The 26,498-nt window shown below is 41.4% G+C and overlaps 1 protein-coding gene across 2 annotated transcripts; it reads right to left on the reverse strand.

Moving 5' to 3' along the window:
* Positions 1 to 2,376: 2,376 nt before the first annotated feature.
* On the reverse strand, positions 2,377 to 26,247 carry LOC307234541 (NADPH--cytochrome P450 reductase-like). Of its 2 annotated transcripts, XM_080006297.1 has the most exons (16): positions 26,155 to 26,247; positions 23,294 to 23,481; positions 14,950 to 14,998; positions 13,171 to 13,299; positions 12,352 to 12,504; positions 11,112 to 11,236; positions 10,814 to 10,903; positions 9,858 to 9,956; positions 9,453 to 9,569; positions 8,840 to 8,958; positions 8,303 to 8,484; positions 7,871 to 8,020; positions 5,244 to 5,511; positions 4,735 to 4,880; positions 3,929 to 4,014; positions 2,377 to 3,745 (listed from the first exon to the last, which is right to left on the reverse strand). In XM_080006297.1, the coding sequence occupies exons 1-16, from the start codon at positions 26,209 to 26,211 to the stop codon at positions 3,601 to 3,603; spliced, it is 2,103 nt and encodes a 700-aa protein (XP_079862423.1). In that variant the 5' UTR covers positions 26,212 to 26,247; the 3' UTR covers positions 2,377 to 3,600. The 2 variants fall into 2 exon arrangements, with proteins under 2 accessions (XP_079862423.1, XP_079862424.1); XM_080006298.1 differs by lacking the exons at positions 23,294 to 23,481; positions 26,155 to 26,247 and adding an exon at positions 18,706 to 18,996.
* Between the last annotated feature and the right edge of the window lie 251 nt (positions 26,248 to 26,498).

Genomic DNA, 26,498 nt, shown 5'->3' on the forward strand with positions numbered 1-26,498 from the left:
TGTTTTAAATACACCACACCGCCGTTGGATTCTGATTCCGTGCTGGTGAGTTTCCCCCGATATTCAGCTTTTGACTTCTCAGCCTGAGCCTTTATGTTAGAGAGCTGGTTTGGTATTATTACATTTATAAGGGAGCCAACTGAGGCGTTATCAGGGCAGAGGTGGACATGTGACCTTTTTTTTTTTTTTTTAGGTACACTTTAGTGCACCTTCACCGAGTTCCGAGCTTTGAGGTGGCTGGAGGCCAAACTGACCAGGCAGGATAGAGTTGTGACGAAACCTCCCCCAGTATGAACTGCTCACAACAAGACAGACAAGCAAAAACGTCTGCAGGAGTAGAGTGAAGTGAATTGATCGTCTGGAGCTTGGCGGATCAGATGTGTTGTGCATTGATCGGACTGACACGATCGTTCATCTGCATACAGTCCCATTCTGATCGGTCCTGCCTGATGGCCTTCTTGATTGTTATGGACAATTTTATTGGTTAATGGATTATTAATGTATGTTGTGGTGAATGCTGTGATTGTCGTCATCATTGTTTTGTTGTCTTGCACCAAAATGTCCCTCGTGGCTTAAGAAGTATCTAACTGAATGGGCCAAGCGAGCACAACATATCAAGTGATATTACATGTTGTAAGTACTGTAAGTACTGGGGATGTGGCTGGGGGAGGGGACCTCATGGAGGGGGTACAGGTGGAAGGGGGGAGGAGAGCGTCTCCCTGGGGGACTCCTTCACCCCCCTTGGCAAGTGACGGGTACGAGCGGACGCTGAGGCCCCCTGCTTCCCCCAACACCATGACCTATTCTTAGGCCGACCTGGTATGATCACTTTTTGTTTTTATTGTTTCGTTGTTTTCTGGTTGCAGTAAGTGGTTTGGGTTGTTGTTTTTTTTCTTTGCCTGGATTGTTTTGTCAGCTTTTTTTTACATGTCACATGAATTCTTTGTGTGTCGTCACGATTAATGCATGGGGGATGAGGTACGCTGTCAAGAGGAGGGCAGTTTCTGATTTTGTTGAGGGTTTGGGTTGCACAATTTGTTTGGTGCAAGAGGTGCAAAAAATGTTGACCTGGGGAGGGGGGCAGACACTAGTGGAGAATGTGTCAAGGGTGGGCACCGGTCGGTTCCGTGGTTGGTTTCCCCCACGTGACGTAACGCCCCAGGGGGGGGGGTCGCGAGGAGGCTGGATTCTTTTTTCCGTTTGAGGTCTTTGGGCGTCGTCTGGGCGGATGCCCCTTGTCTTTTTCTTGGATCATGATGGGGCTCCTCTTTCAGGTGCGAATGTCCATTTGCGGAGGCGGTATGGGCGAGGGCAGGAGTCGTGCTTAGCAGGGTAAGGAAGGAACAGGGCAGACAGGGAGATTAGGACGACACTCGCGCTTCCCTCGGGTGCCGGTGGTGGTTTATGGTTTGGTCGATGGTTCTGTGACATCATTTGAATATGATTTGACGCGTGGTGAGTAAGTCTTGCTTTTGAAACAAAACAAATAAATGATTAAATAACACCACTCGTGTATTTCCCTATCGGGCGATCGCCGCCCTCTCCATCTCTTGTAGCGTCGCCGACGTCCCGCGTCCGGGTTACGCCCCCGCCGCGGACCAACGGGAGAGCGGGGCGGGTGTTTCGTTCGGGAAACGCGGACGGCACCGGGAAAAAAAAAAACTAAAAGAAAAACAAAAAAACGAGGCGCGCACGTTACAGACGGCGCGGCGGCTGCGTCACAAAAACAAAGCAGTCGCCAACGTTTTTGACAACCTGATCAGCCGGAGAGCGGCTGCAGGCTACGCGGGCTGTACATGTGACCAGTCAGACTGAGTCAACAAAGTCTCACCTTGAGTGAACTTTGTTCCCGGGTTAGCGGCCAGCCGGTAACGGCCGAGAGTTCCGACGACACGGTAAACGGTTTGATAAAAGGGCCACGTGTCAATGACTGTACCAGCCTTGTCTGTACAAACACCGTGGATCCCCCCCCCCCTATCAGGTGTTTATCCACCGCCCGCAGTTTCCCCGTTGCACCATCATATGGATACGTTTTGTGTGTGTATATAATTGTTAAACATTCGTCGGACAACGTCGGGAACGCACTTTTTTTTTTTTTTTAATATATATAAACAACGCCTGTGTACTGCTCACCATCGGGTCTAAATTGTCCACGAAGACGAATGAAGTCCATAGTTAGAGATAACAAAGTCCAAACGACAACAGGCAGGTGCATAAAGTTCAGTCTTGAGGTTTGACTCTTGAAAAACTGACGCGTTTTCACCGCGCGGCGTCAAAAGAGCGGGTCTCGGGGCGAATGACGTCATTGTGACGTCAGAGGCCCCTTGAAGAAAATAAACCGATTTTTGCATTTGTGAAAAGATGATTGACGACGGACATCGTTCACATTTTATTAATCAAAAAGGCATGCCTAGATATATTAAAATAATTGCATAATCAATCGGAATGAAGCAAACAAACAAAAAAAAAAAAACCACCAAAAAATAAAAATAAAAAAGACAGGATCGCTTGATGGTTGATTAACGATGACATCATTGCTGCACTCTCCATATGGTTTCATATTCACATGGCATCACTGATACAAACATTGGTACTCTGGGGCAGAGGGGGATATTAGCAGACCAACAGAAGTGAGTTGGATGTGGTTGGGCAGTGATGATATTCTCTTTACATAGTTAAACACACGTCGTTATTATACACAAAAAGGAGATTGGTAGACAGAAGTAGCAACTTGACATCTGAGTATTGAGTTCATACAATAAACCCATTTTATTATCTTGTTGAAATATATCCAAACCATAAGACTTACAGTCACGGATCAATATTTTATAAACATTTAAAAAAGGCACCCAATCATATTTCTTTTAATAGTCAAATATCAATATTTTATAAACATTTCAAAAAGGCACCTAATCATATTTGTTTTAATCAGTGTTAATCACAAAATTGTCTGTAGTCATTGGTCATCACTATAGTTCCACTATACCCCCACAAGAATCATTAGTTACATATAATTGCATCACAACGTTTTGTGCTCTTTTAAAGGTAAATAATAAAAATAGAGAGCAATTTATGCATTTAAGGCAAATAGCCTTGTAAAAATACAAAGTTAAATAAACATACCCATGTCACCAGTTTGATGCACCCTAACCATTCATGTTGCTTTGTTATGCTAAGGAAATTGGATCAGATAATGTATACTAAATAAACTTCTGCTACTCCAAGAGAATGTCAAGGCATATATATATATATATATATATATATATATATATATATATATATATATATAAATAAAAATTCTAGACCTGGGTTTGGCTCAAGGACCAAGGCTTGTTGTTATGTGCATTCTTAAATACCAAGCCCATCATTTATTCAAGGTTATGATGCACAATTTCACAAACAGTATTTGTTGGAGTTTGGAGTATTCACAGACGCAGCTGAGGTAGGGCTCAACCAAATCCACCTTTATTTCTACATCATGGAGCTCATGTTGGGTAAATGCTTAGTGACATCTGTTGAATGACCAGCTCAGTCCAGATAAAAATAAAGAAAAGCAAGGTAAGCATAAATGCTGACTTGGTGAGGTTAGATTTAAGGTTTTTAACTCCAGACATCTTGCGAGTACCGTCCCTTGGTCATCAGTTTCTTGATGTAATCTGTGGCCTGGCTGCGCGTCATACCCCCCTGTTCCTCTGTAATCTCACAGAAGGCCGCCTGCACGTCTTTGGCCATGTTCCTTGCATCTCTGCAACAGGACAAAAGGGGTATTAGTCACTATTTGTAATTCAGGCTTCCATGCTTTGTTTCCATTTCAAACGTTTGCCAGGAAAATACCCAAATGAGTGTGGGAAACCCCCCTTTTGCCTTGTAGACTTTATAAGTAAATTAGACTAAATCAACTCAGTTAATTTGATTTTCTATTTGTTACCCGCAGATGTAGATGTGAGCGTTGTCCGTGTGGATCAGCTGCCAGAGCTCCTCCTTGTTCGCCCTCAGCAGATGCTGCACATACACCTTTATTTTTTGCAAAAGGAAAAAATGCATCATTTCATAGTTTATCAATATGCAACTTGTGTTAAGGACATGTCCTCCTGAATAAGGAAGTGGGATTTGTTCCAACCGCGCAAACAAGTAAAGAACTAAATAAATGGAAACAAGTACGTGTGTTTGAAGGCCACTCTTTCTATCAATGGTGAAGCTGTTAACCATGAGTGGACAGCGATACCATCTAGATCTAAACTAAACAATCAAACTAAGTTGTGTTCTTGTAGTGCTGGAATATTCTACATCTTCCATCATATTTCAGTGGAATAGTGTAATATAATTAAGATATGGTCATATCATAATGCATCATTTTTGGGTTGAACATGCATTATTCATGATAAGATATCTTCCAAATATTAGAGTGGATTTCATTTAAAACGCTAGATTTATTATAATAATAGATATTATACATCACCACAGTTTGATGTAATGATCCCAAGTAAACATTATTAACAAGGGTTTGAGAATTCATTAGAGGAGGTATAGTGATCTATACATACAAAGTCATGGGGCATGGGAGTATCAAGTATCCATTAGCAACAGATTCTGTTCCTCAATTCCATGTTCTAACAGAATCATGTGAAGACATAAATGAGTATCCCCTTTATGTGGCTTGAGCTGGATACGATACCATTATGGAGATAAAACGGAAGGAATGATAAAGGGTTAGATATCCCACTTTCCTTATACCTTCTGCTCCTGGTCTCTGGAGAAGGCTACGTTGAGCTTAGATAAAACTCCTTTCTTCTCCGCCTCTTCCAGCTCCTCCTGGTAAATGTAATCCTCCTTCTCATGTCTGCAGCCAAAATACAGCACCGTCCTCCCCACCGCCTTGCCTACAAAGAGAACCGCAAATGCACAACATGCCTATTGTGTATGGATAGTTGCCCAGTGGGGGTTTCATAACTCATTTTAGAACACATGATGCAAAAAAAAAAGGTCAATATGGAACCACAAATGCACCAAATCATCAATTACACAGTTTCAGCTCATATAATTACTCCAAGCCAAACCTTTTCTCATTATTCCCCACTGATTGCAGACATTATACCGACAAATTATTTAATCAATATCTTTACAAGAACTTAACTCATAAGCAAAATATTAAAAAAATGCAACATAAAACAGTTAAAAAATGAAAGAATAAATAAATAAATCCCAAATCCACAAAAACCTGGTCATCACATGTCCCTGCGTACCTTGCTCTTTGAGCCAGCCTCTCTCCTGGACAAAGCCCATGAAGGGTGCAATGCCGGTGCCGGGGCCAACCATGATGACTGAGTTTGTGGACTTGAAGGGCAGGCGGAACTGCGACTTGCGGATATACATGGGAACCGTGGACTTGTGGCCGTTGTCATTCACCAGTTTGTTCTTCAGCCAGGTGGTGGCGACTCCCTTGTTGAGGCGGCCAGTCTTGGTCTCATACTCCACGACCACAGCACAGATATGGATGCTGTTGGGGTGCACCTGGAAAAGACAACTGAATTTGTAATACCAGGGACACAGTAGGCTACTTCTTACATATAATGGTCTTTTCATATATTCCGTCATTCCTTTCCTTGCTCTGCTAATTTCCCCCTCTATAGAGTGGTGCAGGGATGAGGTATTTTTGTAGCCAACCCAGAAGTTATCACCGACCTGGTTCCCGCAACCAAGAGCCAATGGGATTATTCCATTGGATTTTGGATTCTTGCAGATGATAAGCTCTGTGGCAAAAAGTGTATGATACTTAAATGTTTTGTTTAGCAAGATCATCTTCACAAATCAACACACTTAAGATTTTTGAAGCGTAAATGCAATCGCCAGAAGTGAAATACTAACGTCAGGCTACAAACCAACTACACCAACCATGGTCCCATGACTTCAACGTCACCACCACTAAGCTTCCAACTTTTCATTTGATTTCACGCGCTGACCTCTTCTAGAAAAGCCTGGAAAGTTTGAGTTAGAATAGTTTGTAAGAGCGCAAGTATAAACACAACTAGAGACTGTAAGGACGAGTGAGTAGGTGACTTGCCGTGTTCGCCGTGATGATGTTTAATGTCCCTGACAACCTCTGTAGTCTCATTTAGCCACTTGTGAGCAACAAGCTTTTTTAAGACAAGTAACAGCTTCAAAATTCACGAAAATGTACTGATGTGTTTTATGTCATAGAACAAAACATGAAAATCTCTTGCGCTTGTGTAAAGACCATATTTCAGTCATCGAGTCAAAAAAACAAAAACCCCATTGACTTTGGGACAAGGGAACCGGAACTGCAGAAATCCTCACTCATTTCTGGGTTTTAGGGCCCATTCCTGCAGCACTCTGTACTCAGTACTTGATAAAACTGTTAAGGCCATGACATCAGTACTTCTTTAAAAAAAAAATAATAAAAAAAATATATATATAAATGAAAATCGTATCCAGGGTGCAGAGTCTTCTCAGAACCTTCCGGTAAGGAAATAGCTCTTTGCTCTATGGCACACTTCAAAACTATATCTAAGTGTGTAAGATACAGTGGCTTCAGAAAGTATTCAATATTATTTTTTCCAAAGTTGTAGATGTAATTTTGAAAGGATAAAATTGCCATTTTTGCCCATAGATCTACACCCAATAACCCATAATGACAAAGTGAAACCATGTTTTTGCAGTTAAAAAAATAAATCAAAAACTGAAATGACTCATTTACATGGTATTCAGACCCTTCATTCAGTACTTTGTAGAAGCCCCTTTGGTGGCAATTACAGCTTCAAGTCTTTTTTGGTGAGTCTCTTCAAGCTTTGCACACCTGGATTTGGAAAGTTTATCCCATTCTTACTGGTGGATCCTCTAAAGTGCCGTCAGATTGGCAGGGATGTACAATTAGGGAAAATAATTAAATATCAATTTTCTCAACCAATATTGACATTTAGATTTACTATGCATTTTTTTTTGTTAAGTTTCTTATCTTCCCTATTATTCACTAAACACAATAAATCATTCTGTAGCAGCGGTACTCAACCTTTCCCAGCTCAGGAGCCACATAGCTTGGAGTTCTGCCCAAAGAAAGTCAATTTATTTTCTCATCAGACCAGAGAATCTTTTTCCTCATTAACTTACTCTGTTTGGCCGGACGGCCAACTCTACAGTAGGAAGAGGGGTTTCAAACTTCTTCCATTTCACAATTATTGAGGCCAATCCTGGGAACACTCAAAGCTTTAGAAATGTTTTTTTTACCCTTCCCCTGATCTATGCCTCACCACAATTTCATCATAGAGGTCTACAGACAGTTCATTGGACTTCATGGCTTGGTTTTTGTCCTGACATCGGTGATATGTGGGACCTTATATACATAGGTGTGTGCCTTTCTAAACTATGTCCAATCAATTCAATTTGCCACAGTCCAGTCAAGTTCTAGACACATCTAAAGGATAACTTAAAGAAAACAGGATGCACCTGACCACAATTTAAAGTGCCACAGCAAAGGGTCTGAATACGTATGTAAATGAGAGATTTCAGTTTTTGATTTTGTAATAACTCTGCAAAAATTTATAAAAACATGTTTTGACTTTGTCCTAATGGGTTATTGAGTGTAGTTTGATGGGCGAAATGGCAATTTTATCCATTCAAAATGAGATCTAAAACACAACAAAGTCTGCAAAAAGCGAAGTGGTCTGAATACTTTCTGAAGTCACTGTACATACCTACACAGCCTATAGCGACCCAAAGTAGAAGTCAAAATATCAAACTGGGATACAAAGGAGTGAAATACAGACAAGAAAATAAAATGAGTGAAATCAAAAGCCTCTTAACAATTGCTCAAACAGAGCCATTCATTCACAGCTAGTGAGGTAGAGACGCTAACCTTGGAAGAGGAGGCAATGGAATAATAACGAGCTTGGAGCCGAGGCAGAAGCTCACACAGGTGATCGATGGGAGGCTTGAGCGAGGGCAGATCCTCCAGTAAGGCCAGGATGTTTCTGCTGGCATCCAACACCCAGCTCTGGTACAGCGCCTGAGGAAAGACGGCACGCCACGTCAGTAAGGTCAAGTAGTCATCACAGTTACTGCCACAAAACATGCACTCGGAGCAGATGAGCACCTCTGCCCCTTAATCAAACAACGCAAGCATCATTAGAATCATTTTGTGGCGATCAGCTATGTCTTCGTCGTGTATGTTTGCATTGTAATGGTTTTTTTTGGGACATCCATTTTTTGTTGGGTAGGTAAAGATTGTGACACAAAGGAAATAACACCAGGCCCCGAAATACACAACAACTTAAAGCCTGACACAGACCTTGCCGTCAGGGGAGGAGGCAGCCATCTTGCGCATGTTCTCCTGGTCTTTAGGGTCGGAGGCGTATTGGGCCAGCTCATATAGAACGTTGGTGCGTGGAGGGTGAGTGATGTCCAGGTAATGGGTCAGAGCTGTGCGGTAGGTGGTGGGACATGGGAAAGGATGCTTCTTGTTTGACTCCTCTGAAAAACAAAAGCATGTTTTTTTTAAGGTCATCAATTAGTAACCATATAAAAACGTGATGTATGTGTGTGACAAATATTAGACATCACTGCTGCGAGGATACGATAAGAACAAAACCCCCATTGCATAAGAAGGAAACAACCTCGTTTCATGGCCAAAGGACAACGTCACGGCTGTGACAGAGGTCATTAAAAATAATAGCCGTCCTTATAGCGGTAACAGACCGACTAATCAGATTGACTGAGATTCACGACTCGGCAGAGAGTAGGAGGAAGGATATGTGTGCACATGACGTGAAGTGGGTTGAAGGACAGACGAGTGAAGTCAAGGTGCTGTGGGCAGCCAATGCCGTACCATCAAGGTTGTTCAGGGAGATAACGGTATCAAGGTTCACTCCAAGGATCTGCCCGAGTTTGTTCACCAACACTGCATCGTTTGTGGGGAAAACGGCGACGTGGTCTCCTGACTCATACCTGCCGTTGGGAAGGATTTGAAGAACATTGACAAAGCTGCTGAGATCAGGGCTACCGATCAATTATTAACGGCCACGCTTCCTAGAAATGTGCAGGATGTTGAACATCATACATTCTGTAAAGTCAAAGCATTGTGATCATCTAAACTGAAAAAAATTGTTTTTATGGAGAGCTTCATTTGCAGGTTGCATATTAGCTTATGTTACATAATGTGTTCCACAGTACTGTTCAAATTGTATTATATGGATTATACTTAAGGGGGGGCAAATATTAGGTTAACTATAATAGGTTGCACATTTATAAAAGTAACTCAAACAGTAAAACTAACACAAATGTTCTTTATATGGCATGCTTGCAAATGTGATCACATTAAAGAAGCACTAAGAAAACAGCTTTGTCACTGCATGTATCCCCTCTTAATAAATTCCTTGAATGCATGTTGATATGTTTGAGATGAAACAATGACGAGTGCTCCTCTATCTGCCAAACCTTACCTGATCTTTGAGCCCGTTATGTCCAATTCCAGATGCATGAGATGCCTTTCACCACCTTTATTGAGTTTGCGGTTGATAGTTACTGCAGCCAAGAAAGGATTCTTTGCATCAAAAGGTCTGTAAATTAGAGTAAAATGATACATTAAAAAAAACAAAAAAAAAAAAATACCTGAACATGTGCAACAACCTTTTATCCGGTAAACAGTTTTTGATATGCTCTATTGAGTTTGTCTGATTTAAAAAAAAGCAAATAAGTATTTCTAATATATTAAGGACAGTGAAAAGACTTTCTAAGAGCAACATTTTGCATAGGCCTGATTGGACAAGTAAGAAACTACACAGACCAAATGCGATGTAAAATAAATACAAATGTATGATAATATTCAGTGATGAAATGGTTCTTACGGTTTCTGGATTTCAAAACTATTCAGGCGACCGATCTCTCCCGAATAAACTTTGTTCATGTTGAGGTCGGTGTGTACCACCAACTCGTACTGGCGGATGCTGTGAAGGCAGCAGACCATGCAGTCAGTATCCTAAAACAGTTTGTCATGCGCAGTTTTAAAGTAAACTCCAGCAGATATTAGAGGAATCTACAGCAATTTGTTTTGTCAAAATGTTATAATCATTCATTGGATATATACAAGTTAATCTCAGCAATTTTAGGACTGTTTGTGAACATTTTTAATTGTGCTGGTGCATGCCTGTTCAAAATTCAAGACTTAAGACATTTTAATGGCACAGTTTCACAAACTATCAATGATTCCGTCCTGTGTTCCACAATAGAAGAGGAAACTGCCGGCTAAAGTCACACACTGGGGAAATACACTTTTTGTGACTCATTGGCAGAGCCATGAAGCCCCACCCACCGCTGGCATGCTGTTTGCTTGTTTATTCAAAGTTTTTTATATTACACGTCCCACGAGTGCAAATTGCACCAAATCTGACACTGCACGTCCTTGGGTCCCCAGCAATACACCCACCAAGTGTGAAGTAGATCAGATGAACGGTTGTCGACTTGTCTAGATAATCAAGGGACATACTTGCAGACTGACAGACATTCCTTCCTTTATAGTTAGTTAGATGATCACTATATGACACACTAGGCAGAGTAACCACATGGAATTGAAACAAAAGCTCGTAATACCTAACACCTCACTGTAAATTGTTTTTATCTCATCCTTTCATTAATTAGCTGATGTAAATACAAATGAATCCAGCATCGAACAGCAAGCATGTACGTGTAAGCTTTGAAAGTGAGTTTAAGAGTTTCAAAAAAGCTACGAGATTTAATACTAATTATTTCTGGAAAGTAAAGAAATATTGGTAATACAAATTGTAAATGTGAAATTGCTAAAAACCTGGATTCATCTCCAAGAGCCTCCACTCCAAAGTGCTCACAGACAGCCGGCCAGAACTGTTCCCTCCATGAGACAAAGTCATCTTCTAGACTGAAACAAGCGGTACAGTACATTTCAAATTAAAAACAATAACAATTAAAATAGCATAGAATGGTAGATAAAAACAAAACAACAACAAAAAAAGGACAGATTTCTGATTTGTCTAACTTATTGGTTTATTAATTGTCACATTAATGGCCAATGGAAAGCAAAGAAGTAATTATATTACTGTGTTTGTACAAGAAGAATGGTCACTTACTTGGCATCGTCATCACCCATGCCCAGGTCAAAAATGCGTTTGCCTCCAAGCTCCTCTAGTCTTTTGTCCACATACTTTCCCATTGCATTGTAGTGTTCGTAAGTCTTATTGCCCAACGCAAAGATCTGCAGGCATGGAAAAATTCAGTCAGCTTCTTAAATTAAGTTGCTTTCACACGTGAACTCCAGACAATGTCCGGATGATCTGGTTCAGACATTGTCCGGAGTTGCCCTTTAACACATGTAGCACACAACTGGAGATTGTAAACACGTTTACACTTACTGTGCACCCTCGGCGAGTGGGCGTGTTGATGACGTCACCAGTCGCGTGATGGAGACGTCATCAACACGCGACCTGCGCACTCGCTCACTGGGAATTCTCAAGTTCAAGAGCTTATTCCTGACAATTACCCTCTCTGTTCACACATATCACTCAATCGGACATTAAGGAGACTTTGTACTAGGGTGCTGGCTGGGAAAAGTCCAGTTAATGCCCGGTCAAACTGATTCGGACATTTGCGTTCACACATACACCTCCTCTGGGTAATGTCAGGATAATTTCAGGGTTGCATGTGTGAAAGCAGCTATAGCTTTACATTTCCAAAAACACGTTTTAGACAAACTACAGAAGACCTTCCCATCCCCCCAATGTAAAGTCTTCACAAAGTTGCATTAGATGAATAGTCTGTACGTACAAGAAAAACAAGAATAAAGGTTTTCAATCATTTTGTGCTATGTGAATACAAATTAGCCTCATAGCTGTGTGTGCATTGCTCATAATAAAAGTTATCCAGTTTAGACAACTTACTATCTTGTGCAATTACATTTAGCACATCAAGTGACACATTCTCGCTATATGAATAAACTCGATACAGTAACTGCACAGCCCTCAGCTTTTAAAGCTTCGCTCAACATAATAAACTAGAGTATAGAACAGAAGGGCAATAGTTCTGAAAGGAGCTTTATATACTGTGTTCCCATGACAGCATGCCAGGTGAGTAGTAGCTTTGCAGAATAACTCCATGCACAGACTGTTGCTGTTCCCTTAAAAGGGTATATGACGCAACACTATATTGTCAATATGTTCATATCAGAACAATGCCAACAAGACTGCGATAATTCCTTAAACGGCACTTTATGGCCGAAGTGATGCCTATTTAAGCGCAACACAGTCAGATGGGAGCTCGTGATAATTTGACAGAGGAATTCAATTAAGCCCTTGGAAATTGGAAAACACCCACTGTGTAGTTGACCCCGGAAAGGTCCTCGTCATCGTTCTCCTGGAGCCAGTCGTAGAAGTCCTGGGCGTTGTCAGTGGGGTCACCTTCACCATAGGTGGCCAAGCAGAATATGGCCAGGGAGTTCTCAATCTCAGACAGGCGGGACAACTCTCCCTAGAGCGGGAAACATTTATGGAGAAGAAACAATGAAGATTACAGTGCTTACTGATGTAAAGATATATTTTATCCACCACAAGCTCTGAAAAACCGGTTGGTGTCAGATTTATGAATTTGTTCACAACCAATAGCACATGCCTTGACGATGAAGTAAAATGATCATTTTACTTTACAGAAAATATGGCACACAGTTCATTTTGAAGACAGCAGTGCAGAATGTGTCGTTTAAAATCAGGAGCATTCAATCGAAATTTCAAGAAATTCGAATCCCCTAAACCAATAGAATATCTAACAATTAAGAAAAGAGGAAGTACAATTTCAATATTTTCTATTTTATTGTATTTCATTACTCATTTCTAGAAACACATTATTTCCCGTTTCTTTTTTAGAAATGATCGTTGTCGTGTTTTCACAGTGCATGCCGTTTCAAGCGTTGGAATACTGAACACAAGTGAAACCATGGTGTTTACTTTGCAAAAGTGAGACAGTAAGTTTCAGAGTCTCAAGCTCTTAAGCCAAGCTTTTTTTACCATGACAACATTCTCTGGCAGCCATCTCACAGAGTACCAGCCAAATGACCCTCTAAGAATGTTTAGTTGAACGAGGTCCCCTCGCTCCCCTCCGATTCTGTGGTTTCTGTGTTGTTCCACAGATGTAAATTACCATGTCATATTCCTCTGGGTCGGCAGCCATTCCCTTCATGCCGTAACGCTGAGCGTCTTTGGAAAGTCTATTGGCAAATTCTTCTCCAGTACCCGTCTGTGAGCCATAGAACACAATGATGTTTTTGCCCTGGAAAAATAAAAATAAAAAAACACATTAACAGGGTCCTGTTAAGATTGCTGCAATTCTCAACTTGGTTGTAACACATTAAACCTGGATGGCTACTTGTGTGTGTTTGTATAACCAATCTTTTAAATTGTCTTAAGCTTCTAATTTGATGCTTTTCTTATCATACAACGTTCAAATGTGGAAATGTAATGATAAATAATTCATTTAACTAGCTCATGCCTGTTCAAAATGGCATAGTTTAACAAAATGTAAGGACAACTTTGCAATAGAAAATGAACACCAAATGTGAAAATATAGGCATATTGGAACTTCAGGAGGATCAGTTGAGTCTAGGTTTCTTCAGTCAACGATTTAGATGCGTTTATGCCGACTGACGGGCGCTAAGCTCACTGCACAGGAGTGTCCTGCTCTCATGTACATGTTACATTGAAGGCCACAGGCGGGGGGGCCTGGGTGCTCAGCTCGCATCTCCAGCGCTTCCTCTGCCCTCATGTTAGCAATGTGCGCAGCAATGCTTGCCAGGCATGCATGTTGCGCTTCACATATTGGATAATGATGTCACAAATCTCTCCACTTAGTAGAATGGAGGATGTCACAAAATCCCCCAACCCCGTACATTCGTTTTTCTGCTCTGTGCAGCAGAAGCTGTTCCGCTTGTATTTTATTTTTTATTAATATTACACATGACGCATGTCCAAATTGCACCAAAATTCGTCACTGTGCTCTGCTAAGTGGGAAGTAGATCGGATGAACGGTTGTAGAGATAATCCAAGCACATGATAATCGAAGGACATACATACAGACAGAGATTCATTCCTTTATAATTAGATTAGGCATGCGTTGACTACTACTTGTACTAGCCTAAAAGGTTGGTGGTTAGTTCTGACAGGCTCTCCCGTGTTTTATTGTGATTACTGCTGCCCAAGACAAAACAAAATAATTTGAGGCTTTTCTCAAAAATTTAGGTGCAGCATTTTTTGCAATAAAATTGCAAGGGAGATCATGTAGATAAATGTTATCCATTTGTTTAAATTCCTGTGCTATTCACCAGTCAGTGCAGAGAGTATTAGCTCGTAGCCGGCAAGAGGGCATGCTGCATGTAGGCATAGTATTTCTGGTATTAACATTGTGCAGTGATTCAACTATCAAGCCGACAAATTAACATCTGTGTGGATGTTCTGCGTACGGACCGATATGAACAGGTGCAGCAGTGGCTCTTTGATTTTTTTCCAATGTGACAGACTTTGGTATTGACAAAAAGCCACTACACTTGCCTACTTTATCCCCATGATAATTGGCCATACTTCTCCAAATATCTGTGGAAAAACCACCAGAGCCCTTTCCCACTCAGTCATTCAACAAGACAGGCTTGAAAACAGAAGTTCCCTTAAGCAAAAGCAAACCTTTCATAATGTGGTGAAATCTGCAGAAAGACATCTCCTAAATTTCCACTCTTAATCTCTCAATAATAATCATCAAGAATCTATCAATTTAAATGGTTTGTTAATAGAATAAAAAAAATAAAAAAAGGCTTTGTTGTTTGTCGGTGTGTTTGTTTTCGATATACTCAAGTGGGAAATGCCAGTCTGTTGAAATGGCTCGGAACATGCCTTTCAAGGAAAGCAAAATAAACTTTCATAAATTACTCACTGTTTTCTTCATTTTCTCAATGAAACTCGTGTCTCTCGTAGTGGGTGGCCTGGGTGGGGGGGAGAAATACAACTTATACTCTGTTTCAATAGCAAATTATAATATCGAACACTGAAATATCTCAGAATTCCAAATTCCAAAGGCAATGGTGAAGTTTCTGCTTCTATATACCATTCTAAAAAGAGCCATTTAAGAGAACTCAAGGCTAAGATGATATTTCAAAAGTGAAGTCAACAAATCGTAGACAAAAAGTCAAAGAACAAGAAAGTTTTTCCATCTTCAGGGTATTTACAGTAGAACATGAAAAAATTTGGCGGCAGGCACTATACACGGGGTCCAGTCCAGTCCTGTTTTACAATTTCCCGGGTTCTCTGAAACGCAGCACAATTTTCCGAGTTTACATTGAACGCAGCATGGGCTCCCCCTGGTCTTTCGTCTTCTGGTTGTTTGTCTCATGGCACAACCACTATGTGGTCTACACAGCGCAACCCTCCTGTCTTTAAAACGACCGCCCATGTTTTACTGTGAACAAGAACTATTCCACGTCTGTGGAAATAGAGCTGGACTCTCAGTGACGGGTGGCCGTTTGGTGTTGTGTCGGGCGCGTCATTTATTTGTTGAGTTTTTTTACTTGGATTACATTTTCAGTAAGTTTTGTTTCAATAAAATACAAAAAATGTTGTTCTGTGAATAATTACCATTGCACAGATTTTATTTTTCCAGCACCTCGCTGGATCTTGACTGCATCACTCAGTCGCACATTTCAGTGTTTGAGTGGGCGCACTGACAAGTTTTATTACTTTTTATTCTATTTTTAATTTATCTGGCAAAGTAATGTGAACCACAGACTTCAAATATCAACCGAACAGATCTACTGACATCTACCTGGTAAATATACACGTAAATTGATAGTTTGGTAACGTCGAAACACTACAGAGTGACCGAGTCCACGCCGCACACTGGACACGGTCCAACTGGGCATTCTCAATCGGAATCTGTACATTTAAAGTAAATAATATGATGACGTCATAAAGCGTCTTACTGTAAATTTCAGTGACATTTCTTCACTAATATCTGCTTCGTATGGGGAACAGATTTGGATGAAATTTAAACCCCAAGATCCTTGTGACAGCGGTTTAAACGACACCTCAACTGTGTTTGTAAGTTCTAGCGAAGTAGATCTTCCAGAGGGTTTTAGCCGGGTTGGACATATTTTGGCGTGAAATGCATTGGCTCGTCTCTGTAATATCGATCTAAATTTGGTCGGTTTTTCACTAACATCTGCTCCGTATATGGATCGATTTAGATGAAACTTCAAGCACGAGGTGTTTGCGACAACAGGTTCAAACAAGACATCGACCGTGTTCGTGTGTTATGCCGAAGTTGGTGTTCAAGATAGTTTTAGACTTCAGAATTCTGAGGACTTTCCACCAGACAGGCTGGACCCCTAAATATTAGATTAAGGAACACACTTGAGGGGAAAGGATATACATATCAAATACAACCTTTTCATACATATAGTGAATGAAAAACTCACAACAAAAAAAACGGAATAACCAAAACAAAAGACCAACAAATAACAAAAGTAAAGAGGACACATTTAATATACATAACATGCAAGTAGAGGATAGGATACATGCTGGATTGAGTACATGCTGAAAGTCTTCTCCTTGTGGCTTACACCTCAGATCATATGTTCTACTTTAGTTTAAACCAGGAAGTAATTTATGGATGGAAACAGATCAAACAGCAAATGCAAACCATCAGGAAACGGAGCTGCAGGACAGGCCACCTATGATTACACAGAATAAAAGGCAATGCCGCTGCATTGCATTCACTATCAAACAGTCGTGAGTGGACAGCTGCAATTCCTATTTGCACTGAAAAAGCAAAGAAAAAGAACAAAAAAAAAAAAAGGGTGACAAATCGGCCTCAACCTAGCAGATACCGTTTGTTTGTAAAGAGAAACGAAAACACGTGTTTTTAGATCAGTTTTTTAAAAACGTGTGAGGCTTTAAGGTAGTGAGTAATACATAATTTCTCACTACTATCAAATAATAACAATAAGCATTTCATAGATTGAACTGCATTATGAGCTTTAAACTCCAATTCAGATAGATACAGTGGTTAGATAATGACTGCATACTGTGTCCGTCTGACATTATTTTGGGGATGACTTTCATGTCAAAATGTTAGGATAACTGAAATCCCACACGATATCTGGTATTATCCATTATCTTTATCAATTCTTCTGTGTCTCTCGGGTCTCTTTAGTCAAATAGTTCAGAGCTCAAAGACTCATTACAGGGAACTTGTACATTGGTAAGCACAAATGGCAAACATGTGGGATCCACGCTGAACATACCATACAAAAGGGGCCCTGCGGTTTAATTTGAATTACTCAAAAGGTTTGTAGACCCCCCCAGTCCCCATTCCATAAAAACTAAATCAGGCACCATCTGAAGTATATCGCATGCAGTCTCTCTCACGCAGCTACAAATAAATCAGTATTCTGCATCATAATGAACAGCAAGACCTCAAAAGGTTTGTTTATAAAAGTTGCTAAAATTGATTTTGCAATGACATTAAAGTCCTTGGGGAAATAAGCTAATTTGGACATGAATGTGGCCTCCTCATGGTAAACCTACCCATTTACCCCCCCAATAAAAATACCATTGGTTTTAGCTGACCATTTAAGTTTAAGAAGTAGCAGCACTACAATGCTGACGTACATTGATTTTTATATATTTTTCTGTATCTGCAGTCTCATTTAGAAGATGCAAACCATTTCAATTGTACATTTAGGAAAAACAATATTAATCAGATAACTGTTTTTATAACATGTCTGAAAGCCTCATTTATAGCTTAGTCCATTTCTTAAACAACTTAAGTCTATTTAAACATAAGGCTATTTCTATGGAGAAGGCAATTTCACCCGATCACCAGCCGGTGTCCCGAGACCATGTAGGTAACATGTCCCACCCTTGCACATAACAAAACAAGGTGCCAATTTGAATTACAGTTGCCTTTCCGTCACACAGACAACTCTGAGAACTGCAAACCTACTTTGGGAAATCTTTGTTGACATATGACAATTGTGTGTCACTAAATAAACATAAAAATATTTCCAACGAAAATGGGATTCCATAAATGTGAGCCCTCTTGGTCTGAAGAGCCCAATAAATAAAAATACAAGCTTATGCCTTGACAACCAAATGTTAAATAATAAAATTACATCACGATGCTTTTGTCCAAAGCAACTTACAATTTTTCATTCACCGATGGACGCAGCCATCAGGAGCAGTTAAGGCTTAAGTGTCTTGCTCAACGACACTACAGCATGCACCTCCTCTACCTCCTGAGCTATTGGCTTCATAAATATACACAGGCAAAGCAAACAACATTGGCAGCCCAACGTGTCCAGATGGTGACAAAGTGGATTAATACTAATTCATTCATACATGCTGGTGGCAACATTCTATGTTTATTTAAACTACTGACTACCAATGACTAACAGTTACAGCATTATTAACAGGTTCCCAAACAGTGCAAGTTCTTAAAAAGAAAGTACCGGAATTAAAAAAAAGGTTTGTGGTTGAGAGCAAATAAATGATTAAATTAAAAGTGAGCACAACTGTGATTGTTCTGCCTAGGTCATATTTTTGTTTGGCCGTTTTAAAAAACACAGAATAATAAAACAATTCAGGATGGAATAAAGCATTGAAAGTTAAAAACCACCAAGAGTTTTCTACTAACCTCCCAGTAGCATCTCTCCTGTCTTCCGGCAGGGAGAAGACGCAGCCCATGGCATGCAGCCCTGTAGTACTCACTCTCTGCTAGCACCACTGGCTAGGCTACAACCAGAACCCGCCACGCTCAAACTCCAAAAGCAGGACGACGACACAAGTATTGTATTAAATGTTAACCGGTCCAGTAAGGCACCCGACATTCGCAGATCTCCAACTGCAGTCCACTGTCACCTGAGAGGCTTCAGCGCGATCTGGACTCTTGCTGGTCTCTCTCTTTCTCTAGAGCCAGCAGCGTCTGTTCTTCACACAAACTCCACCACTCACACACACCAGTCTACAAGCCCTGTCAATGTCTGGCAACTGCCGTGGACACAATGGTGGGAAACCGACTTCCCCATAAAATCCAGCCAAGCTGCGGACCCGTACTTTTCACACACACACACACACACACACACACACACACACACACACACACACACACACACACACACACACACACACACACACACACACACACACACACACACACACACACACACACACACACACTGAAACACTCAAGGGCTAAAAATGCCTTCCTCCTGGTCCCCGCCCCTTTTCCTCTCCAATATGAAAGGTGTTAACACAAGAAAGTCCACAAAATCCATTCTTGGTGCTTGGCAAGTTACCAGAGCAACTCCTCCGTGGACCATTGAGGAGGAAAGAGCTGTGAATAGTGTGTTTTGGGGTTGTTGTTTTTTTTTTTTCTACTTCATGTCCCCACCCCCATCCCACCGGAGGAGAGAGGGGGAATGTCATTACTATGGCAACCTCATTTATCATAAAAGGATTCCGTTTTTGTGACAGTGCCCTACACCAATGGCGGAGCAGCTTAGCTCCCCACAGAAAAACGGGGAGGAGTGGAGCAATGAAATGTCTAGGAAAAAAAATAAACAAAGTAACTGAGGGAAAATAAAGGGCTGCTTGTCTTTTGCCTCAACTTTCCACCTTTGGAAGGGCCTGACAAAAGAAGCTTGGCCAGCCCTCTCCACTCACTCCCCGGGGAGCTTTCAAAATGGGTTTGGGGCCAAAAAACAAAAGCCTGCACAGGAAAGGCATGGCAGTCCACGCCCCCGTCATAACAGTTAGGTAACCAAACCAATGCTTCCATTAAAAGGGAGGGGAGTCGTTTCATTATACATTCCATTTCTCTACTACTGCCTCCCATAGGGGAATACTCTTTCCAGAGCTGAACATGCTCCCCTAGAGTCCTCCCACTTCCTTTTTCACACTAGTAGCCAGGCTTTTGGTGTCTGTGACAGTTGTGACAATTTCTTATCAGTGGTTTGACTCAACACACAAATCAAATGAGTAGTCCTTGCATTGTGGTTGGTGAGGCCACAGTCCATTGAAGGCAAACCAAGACTCCATTGCTCTACTGATAAGATAAATCATGATAATGAGAGAGAACATTTTCAAAAACCTTCAAAAACCAAGAGGAATTCAGTGGTTGAGGGAAAAAAAGGAAATATATATATATATATATATAAAAAACAGTAACAAAGTAACAAACAGTAACAAAGCCATAAAAGGCAGATTTATGGCGGTACATCAAAACACTGCAGGAGCTACTTCCAGTCCTTGCGTAGAGACCACCGCCGGAGCTCACGTGCACCTCTCCAAAAATCAAGCTACACGTCGGGCGACGCTGATTGGCCCGCTTGTTTTGGGCCCCGTGCGCATTTCCACCACGTAATCCCCCCGCATTCGACTTGGTAGCAAAATCAAAAAGTTAAACTTTTTTTTAATAAACACAAACATTACTATTAAAAATACCAAGAGTGAGAACTCATGGCGTGGAGATTGGGTTGGACATTTCATAACATTACTTATAGCACATTCATCAGCCTCAAGCAGGTCCTGCTTTTTTATTTTTAGAAATATTTTGCACGAACTGGGATGCGTTGAAATTTGGGTAAAACAATAAGATACGCACACAATACTAGTAATAACATGTGCAATAGTAATATAAGAGCAAGCCGGCTTCTGCAGTCAGCACGGCACAACTATGAATAGTTCCCCACTGCCGTAGGGAACACCGCCACAGTTTACACTGAACCATATCGCAACGTTAAGGGTTAGTATATATAATTAAAAAGAAGTAGAACTTTTTAGACCAAAAAGGCGCGTTCAGAACAAATTAACATGGTTTCTGGGTATTCAGAGCAAGCCACTGAGGCGAACTTTGTCTTTTTCCTCTCGCTCTGAGCGCTCCCCCTGTAGCGATTGGCCCAAACGCCCTTGCGTCATGGCAGGGGATGGACTACAACCCCCCCCATCTTTGAATACACCAAAGCCACAGCCGACTCCTCTCGCTGTCGAATTCGTGCTTCTTTCGCCGCTGCTATTGTTTTTTTTGTTGTTTTTTTTTCCCGGCAACTTGCGCTGGAAAAAGGTGCCACAGAATCACTCTGGGCACCTAGGTGGCATAGAATGATGTAAACAGGGTTCTTATTGAACGTTCTGACAACGGTGTTCTGGGACATGTTTTCCGGTGGTTCTTACGCTTTTTGTTCTTACGTCGTTTTAAGTATGACTCAGCTTATAGGGTAAAGAACTTTAAACAAAAGAATGTCAGTGGAGGTGTAAAAGTATTCCAAGGGTGCGGTCTGGTAAAAATCAGACTTGATAAATGCCAAATTACATTTTATTAAACCATGGTTGGAGTTCGGTATGTGCACGTGCAGATGTTCTTTCGAGCTAACAAAGCGCACATGAAATTAAGGGCAGTGGTTCAGTTTACAAATGTCATTTCATCTCATGAGCAGAATTGACTGTTTAACCGTTAACCGACAATAAGAATTTTGAACGATTAATAGTATCAGTTAAACAGTTACATATTATAAAAAAAAATGTTATTAAAAAAACTTTGTTGCATGGTAAAAGAAAAATAGGATATACAATATATTTCTTAAATACAACTCATGGGGGCAACATGTGCAATCAGGACAGCTTACACAGGCCCCGGGTGAGGTCCCCAAACCCAGAAGTGCCGGTTGCGGAAAGCTAAGCCACTGTATATGAAAATGCAATATTTACGATAAACAGTGTAAAACTGAATTGACGGTGTATGACTCGATTATATATTATTCAAAGTAAAGGGAACGTTTGTCACCAACATTTGTGTGCACCCTCTAGTAAAAATGCAGTTACTCTATACGTTGAACGACTACTGACGTCCAAATCGAGCACACATGCCCATCCATAACGTTGTCAACAAGTTGGAATATTGTCATTAGCACAATTCTAAATACTACATTTTAATCTTGTCTGATAACGGTTAATGATCAGTTAATAAGGGTTGGTCAGTCAGTCAGAAAATAAAAATAAAAATTCTAAATTAGCATCCCTAGCTTGTGCACATACATTTGGGTCTCTGATGGGCTTACTAACACTCAAACTGTAGAATAAGACAATTCAGTCAGTTTTTTGTGGGCAGCCTTTGTCAAAAAACCTGTCCTGAAACAAGCCGACACGATTTTTGATCCCTTCCTATGTCACTGGGCCCACTTTGGAATTAGAACTGCCCCCCATCTGAGTAGCTCCACCCAGGGCTTGAGCGCCGCCGCTAGCGGGTCCGGTGGCTAAGAGCTAAGCGTGGGAAGTGCTCTGTTGGCTGCAGAGACCAGCACAAGTCTTTTAAAAGAGGAATTAATACCAACTGTCCGTGACAAAACTGCAGACGATAGAAATATAAGAATTAAAAAAAATAATTCTGCTGTGCGTTTCTGTCAAAAAAATAAATAAATGAAAATGATACGGTACATGGACTATAGGCTGCACTGCGTGATCCGCTGTCTGTTTCTCCAAACAAAACCATTAAATACATATATTGTAGATGTATTTATTTTATGACATTTCCATTAAACAAAAAAATCGCCACGTATCCCCAGATGCGGTCTCCCGGTGAAGTGTCAGCGAAGAAAGATCTACAAGAGGCCATGTAGATCTAATAAAAGTCAACATTCAGAAACTGGATTGCTTATTACTCGCCTCAAACTTGTTCAGAAACTTATTTTGGTGGACTGATAATGTGAAATCAGTGAAAGTTTACGTACTTCATACAACGGAACCCGGAGTAAAGCTCAAACCCAATTGGTTCACAGAACCTGTAACGTGTGCTCACAGCCCGTTTTGGAACAGGATCGTTGAGAGGCATGTTAGAATGGCTAGAATGCATAATCTCAAAAGCTTCAAACACATGTTTTGGGGACCTCGGAGACTTATATTACCTTGTGTGAAAGGGAGCATAATAGGTCCCCTTTAAGTGGTCTTGTATACTGTATTGTATTGTTAATTTCTCTCAGATTTCTTAAAAACTGGAGAAATGTATTGATGGAAAATTGATAAATATACTGATACTACATGTGGCCTTTCATACAGCATTTAAATGTCTCAAAGTATGGAAACACAAATGAACAGACTTTGCCTTTTCTTTGATAAAGAGTCAATTCTCCAGCCTTCAACCCAGATTTTTTGATTAATGACAAGAAACACGTGTGCCAGTATTGCCAACTACACCCTATTTTAAGAACAAGATAAAATCGGAAACTCACGGAGCGTCAAGCGTCTTAAATTCAGGGATGGGTTCAATTTTCTTGCGGGACATGAACCAGTAAATGAGGAGGCCAGCGATGAGGGAGAAGAGAAAGAGGTCCAGATTGCTCAGAAGGGGGTGCGCGTCCTCCACCGCTGGCTCTGGGTGGGTGGAGACATCACCGTCCACATCTGCCATGTTTGCACTCTGGAGGGGAAATAGACAAATAAGTAAAAGACAAGGCTTTGTTGATTTGACTGATTTGTGCCGTGTAGACATTGAAGATGCTCTGCAACGAGATTATTTAGTCACTTTTCTCGATAAACATGACATAAGGAAAGCACAACATCATATCCAATTTTAGGGCTGCCCGCTGAAAGTCCACAAGTCGAATAATCAGTCGAAAGCGCGTCAGTCAACCAAGATTCTTTAAGTCGAGCAGCGTTTTTTCTATTTTGTCAGCCAGTGTGCATTACAATGACAAGATAATGCACAGGGTTAACATATCAATGAGGATTTATACATACATTTTTGTATGCATGAAACGTCTGCATCCAGACACAGGCGCGAACACGACTCTCTGTGCGCCACGATCCCCGTCATCTACCGAACGTCATCTATGGGGCATGGAGGAACGGGGCATGTGTAATCATTACGATTTTAATGGTACTATCACTCTTACCGACACTGCTTATCAATCCGGTAGTTTAAAGGTACTCTTCACAGTTCTTTTTCATTTTTTAAGAGAAAAAGATAAAGTAAATTAGGAGCAGAATGAACACTTCTTTATTCTCTGCGCATTCTGCATGGCGGGGGGGCGATTGAGGCGTAATCTGCGCTGTCGCCTCCCCGTGCGTGTGAGAGCCACGCAGAGGGAGCCAGCCCCGCCCCCCTCGTGCATATCTCTGGTGATGGAGTAGGAGAAAGAGATGCCTCTTCTGATACTTGTGAAAATGCTTCTTAGACGAATATCTTAATCGTATTGCAAGTTAGAAACGGGTTGTATAACCTAAATAAATAGAAAATCTATTTTGCTAATTTATCTCCAATACCGTTAACAGTGCCGGTAACATCGGAGATTATGGAAACTATTACTGAATAATTTAGCCCTGCAGCCCGTGTAATTCCGTTCCTCCGTGCCAAATCCGATTGACAGACTGAATAAGGAGTCAGTACAGCCCTATCCAGTTTATAAGCAAACACCATTAAGAGATGCTACAAATATCCCCCAGCATAGTTCAGGTAATAGATCCAGTATAAACTAACATTACATGAACGGATCAACAACAGCTAACTCTACAGGCCTTTTTCCCCCTCATTTAATTGTAATTTTAATTTTTTTATTTTGAATATCAGGTATCACATTTCCAACATAACCATTCATCTATAATACAAAGGGGAATGCTGAGATGCAGCAATTTCATAACTTTTCACAAAAACTTTCAGATTCAGGGGCTCGTGGTCGAATGAACTGTTGGCGGTCCGTGGCTTAATTAAAAATAATCTGCAATTAAATCTTTTTTTTGGTCTCAAATTTAGTATTAAATACCTCGCACCGTATGTTTCTTTAAAAAAAAAAAAAACATCTAGGCATACCTCTCAAATAAAAAGTTTTGACAAAAAGAAAAACACATGACACATTTACTTCCTATCCAAATCTTTTTTTTATTTGTGGCTCAGACATATAAAAGGGATGCCTTACTTCAGGATCAAAGATCCTTTGCGATTAACAATGCAATTTGATTGATAACCCAGGCATATATTTAACTACCATACATTCATTATTTTGTGTTTATGTGCAGATTGTAGTTTAATTTGCCAATGAGTTCTACCACGAACCTGTTGTTTCAAAAGGGTAGCCATGCCAACGTGGCTGAGTGATCTCCCCGCGGCCCAAAAGAGCAAAGCATTTCAATACAAGGCCTTGGCGATCACGTTGTTTGACTCAAAGGCGTTACAATGGGAATCGGGCAACACGTGTGCCTCACATCCACAGCGTATTTTGAGGCTGAAATAATCCCCCAATTCATTTCCCTCCAGGGACGAATGCGGCACACGCTCGTCAACCTATCGGTCGAACGCCGGGTTGGACGCGAAAGACCATTTGGCGGCGGTCACTGATTTATCTAAGTCTTGTTTGGTCAAGTCAATGGGTTACCAAAGGTCATTCAACTGCTATGTCTCAGACAGCTGCAGTTGCACACAGTTCATTTCAGATCAAATGTGTGTTAAAAAAAAAAAAGTATATATATATATGTATATATATATATATACACACACACACCTCATTTTATCATTTTAAGTCCTTGGAATGCAGCATCAACTATTCGTATGATAGATAGACAGATAGATAGATAGATAGATAGATATTGCGGGGTTAAGTAATTCCCTAAGTCATTTCATTTAATGGTCATATGAGTAGAGGAGGGGAACCCAGTCATTTTCTCGCCATGTTCCAGGTGCATTTGTTTGGATTCAGAGCGATACTACAGCGCAAGTACACGACTCAATCGGGGCGCCGGACGGCTGCAGCACCGGCCGAAACGCTCAACGCCCGGTCAACTTGGCATTACGCACGTCGCTCTCCCCCCGGCGGGTGTTGCGCATGGGTCAGTGCATTGAATCGGTGACAACGTGAACTTACTTAGCAGCACATGTGGAGGAGGTAGCGCGCTAACCAGTAACAGACACCCAGCCCCCTCACATCACTACTTGCGGGCGGACTACAGCTGCTTCCCTTTCGACACACAACCCCCCCCCCCCCCCCCGGGATAAACACCGGCTGTAAATACGTCCGCCACCCCTCTTTCATTCCGAGACGCTGACACGGACGGCGGCGGGGCACACTAAACGAAACGTCGGCGGCAGAGTCGGTCTTACCTCGGATGCTCCTCCGCCAGGCTGGTCCTCGCAATGCGGAAGGAAACTGTACGCCATGCGGGACCGTACCACCCGCGTCTTTGCGGGGAGGGGGGAGGGGCGTCCTCTCGTACGCAATCTTTTTTGCACTACAGACCGTCGCGCGTTCTGCAGAATAACAGGAGCGGGTTTTACTCCGACGTCGATATTGTCACGCACCGTTAGCTTTCCGTGCGCGGCTACACGCCTCCCCCCCCCCCCCCAGTCTACGGGAATGGACCGGCCCGAGGAGGCATTACCTAATGACTACGTGCCCTGGTAACGAGAAGTGGTAAAGTTCAGCGGAGCATGGTTCAGGGTTACGT

Source organism: Zeus faber (genome assembly GCF_960531495.2).
Source record: "Zeus faber genome assembly, chromosome: 9".
Taxonomy (NCBI): domain Eukaryota; kingdom Metazoa; phylum Chordata; class Actinopteri; order Zeiformes; family Zeidae; genus Zeus; species Zeus faber.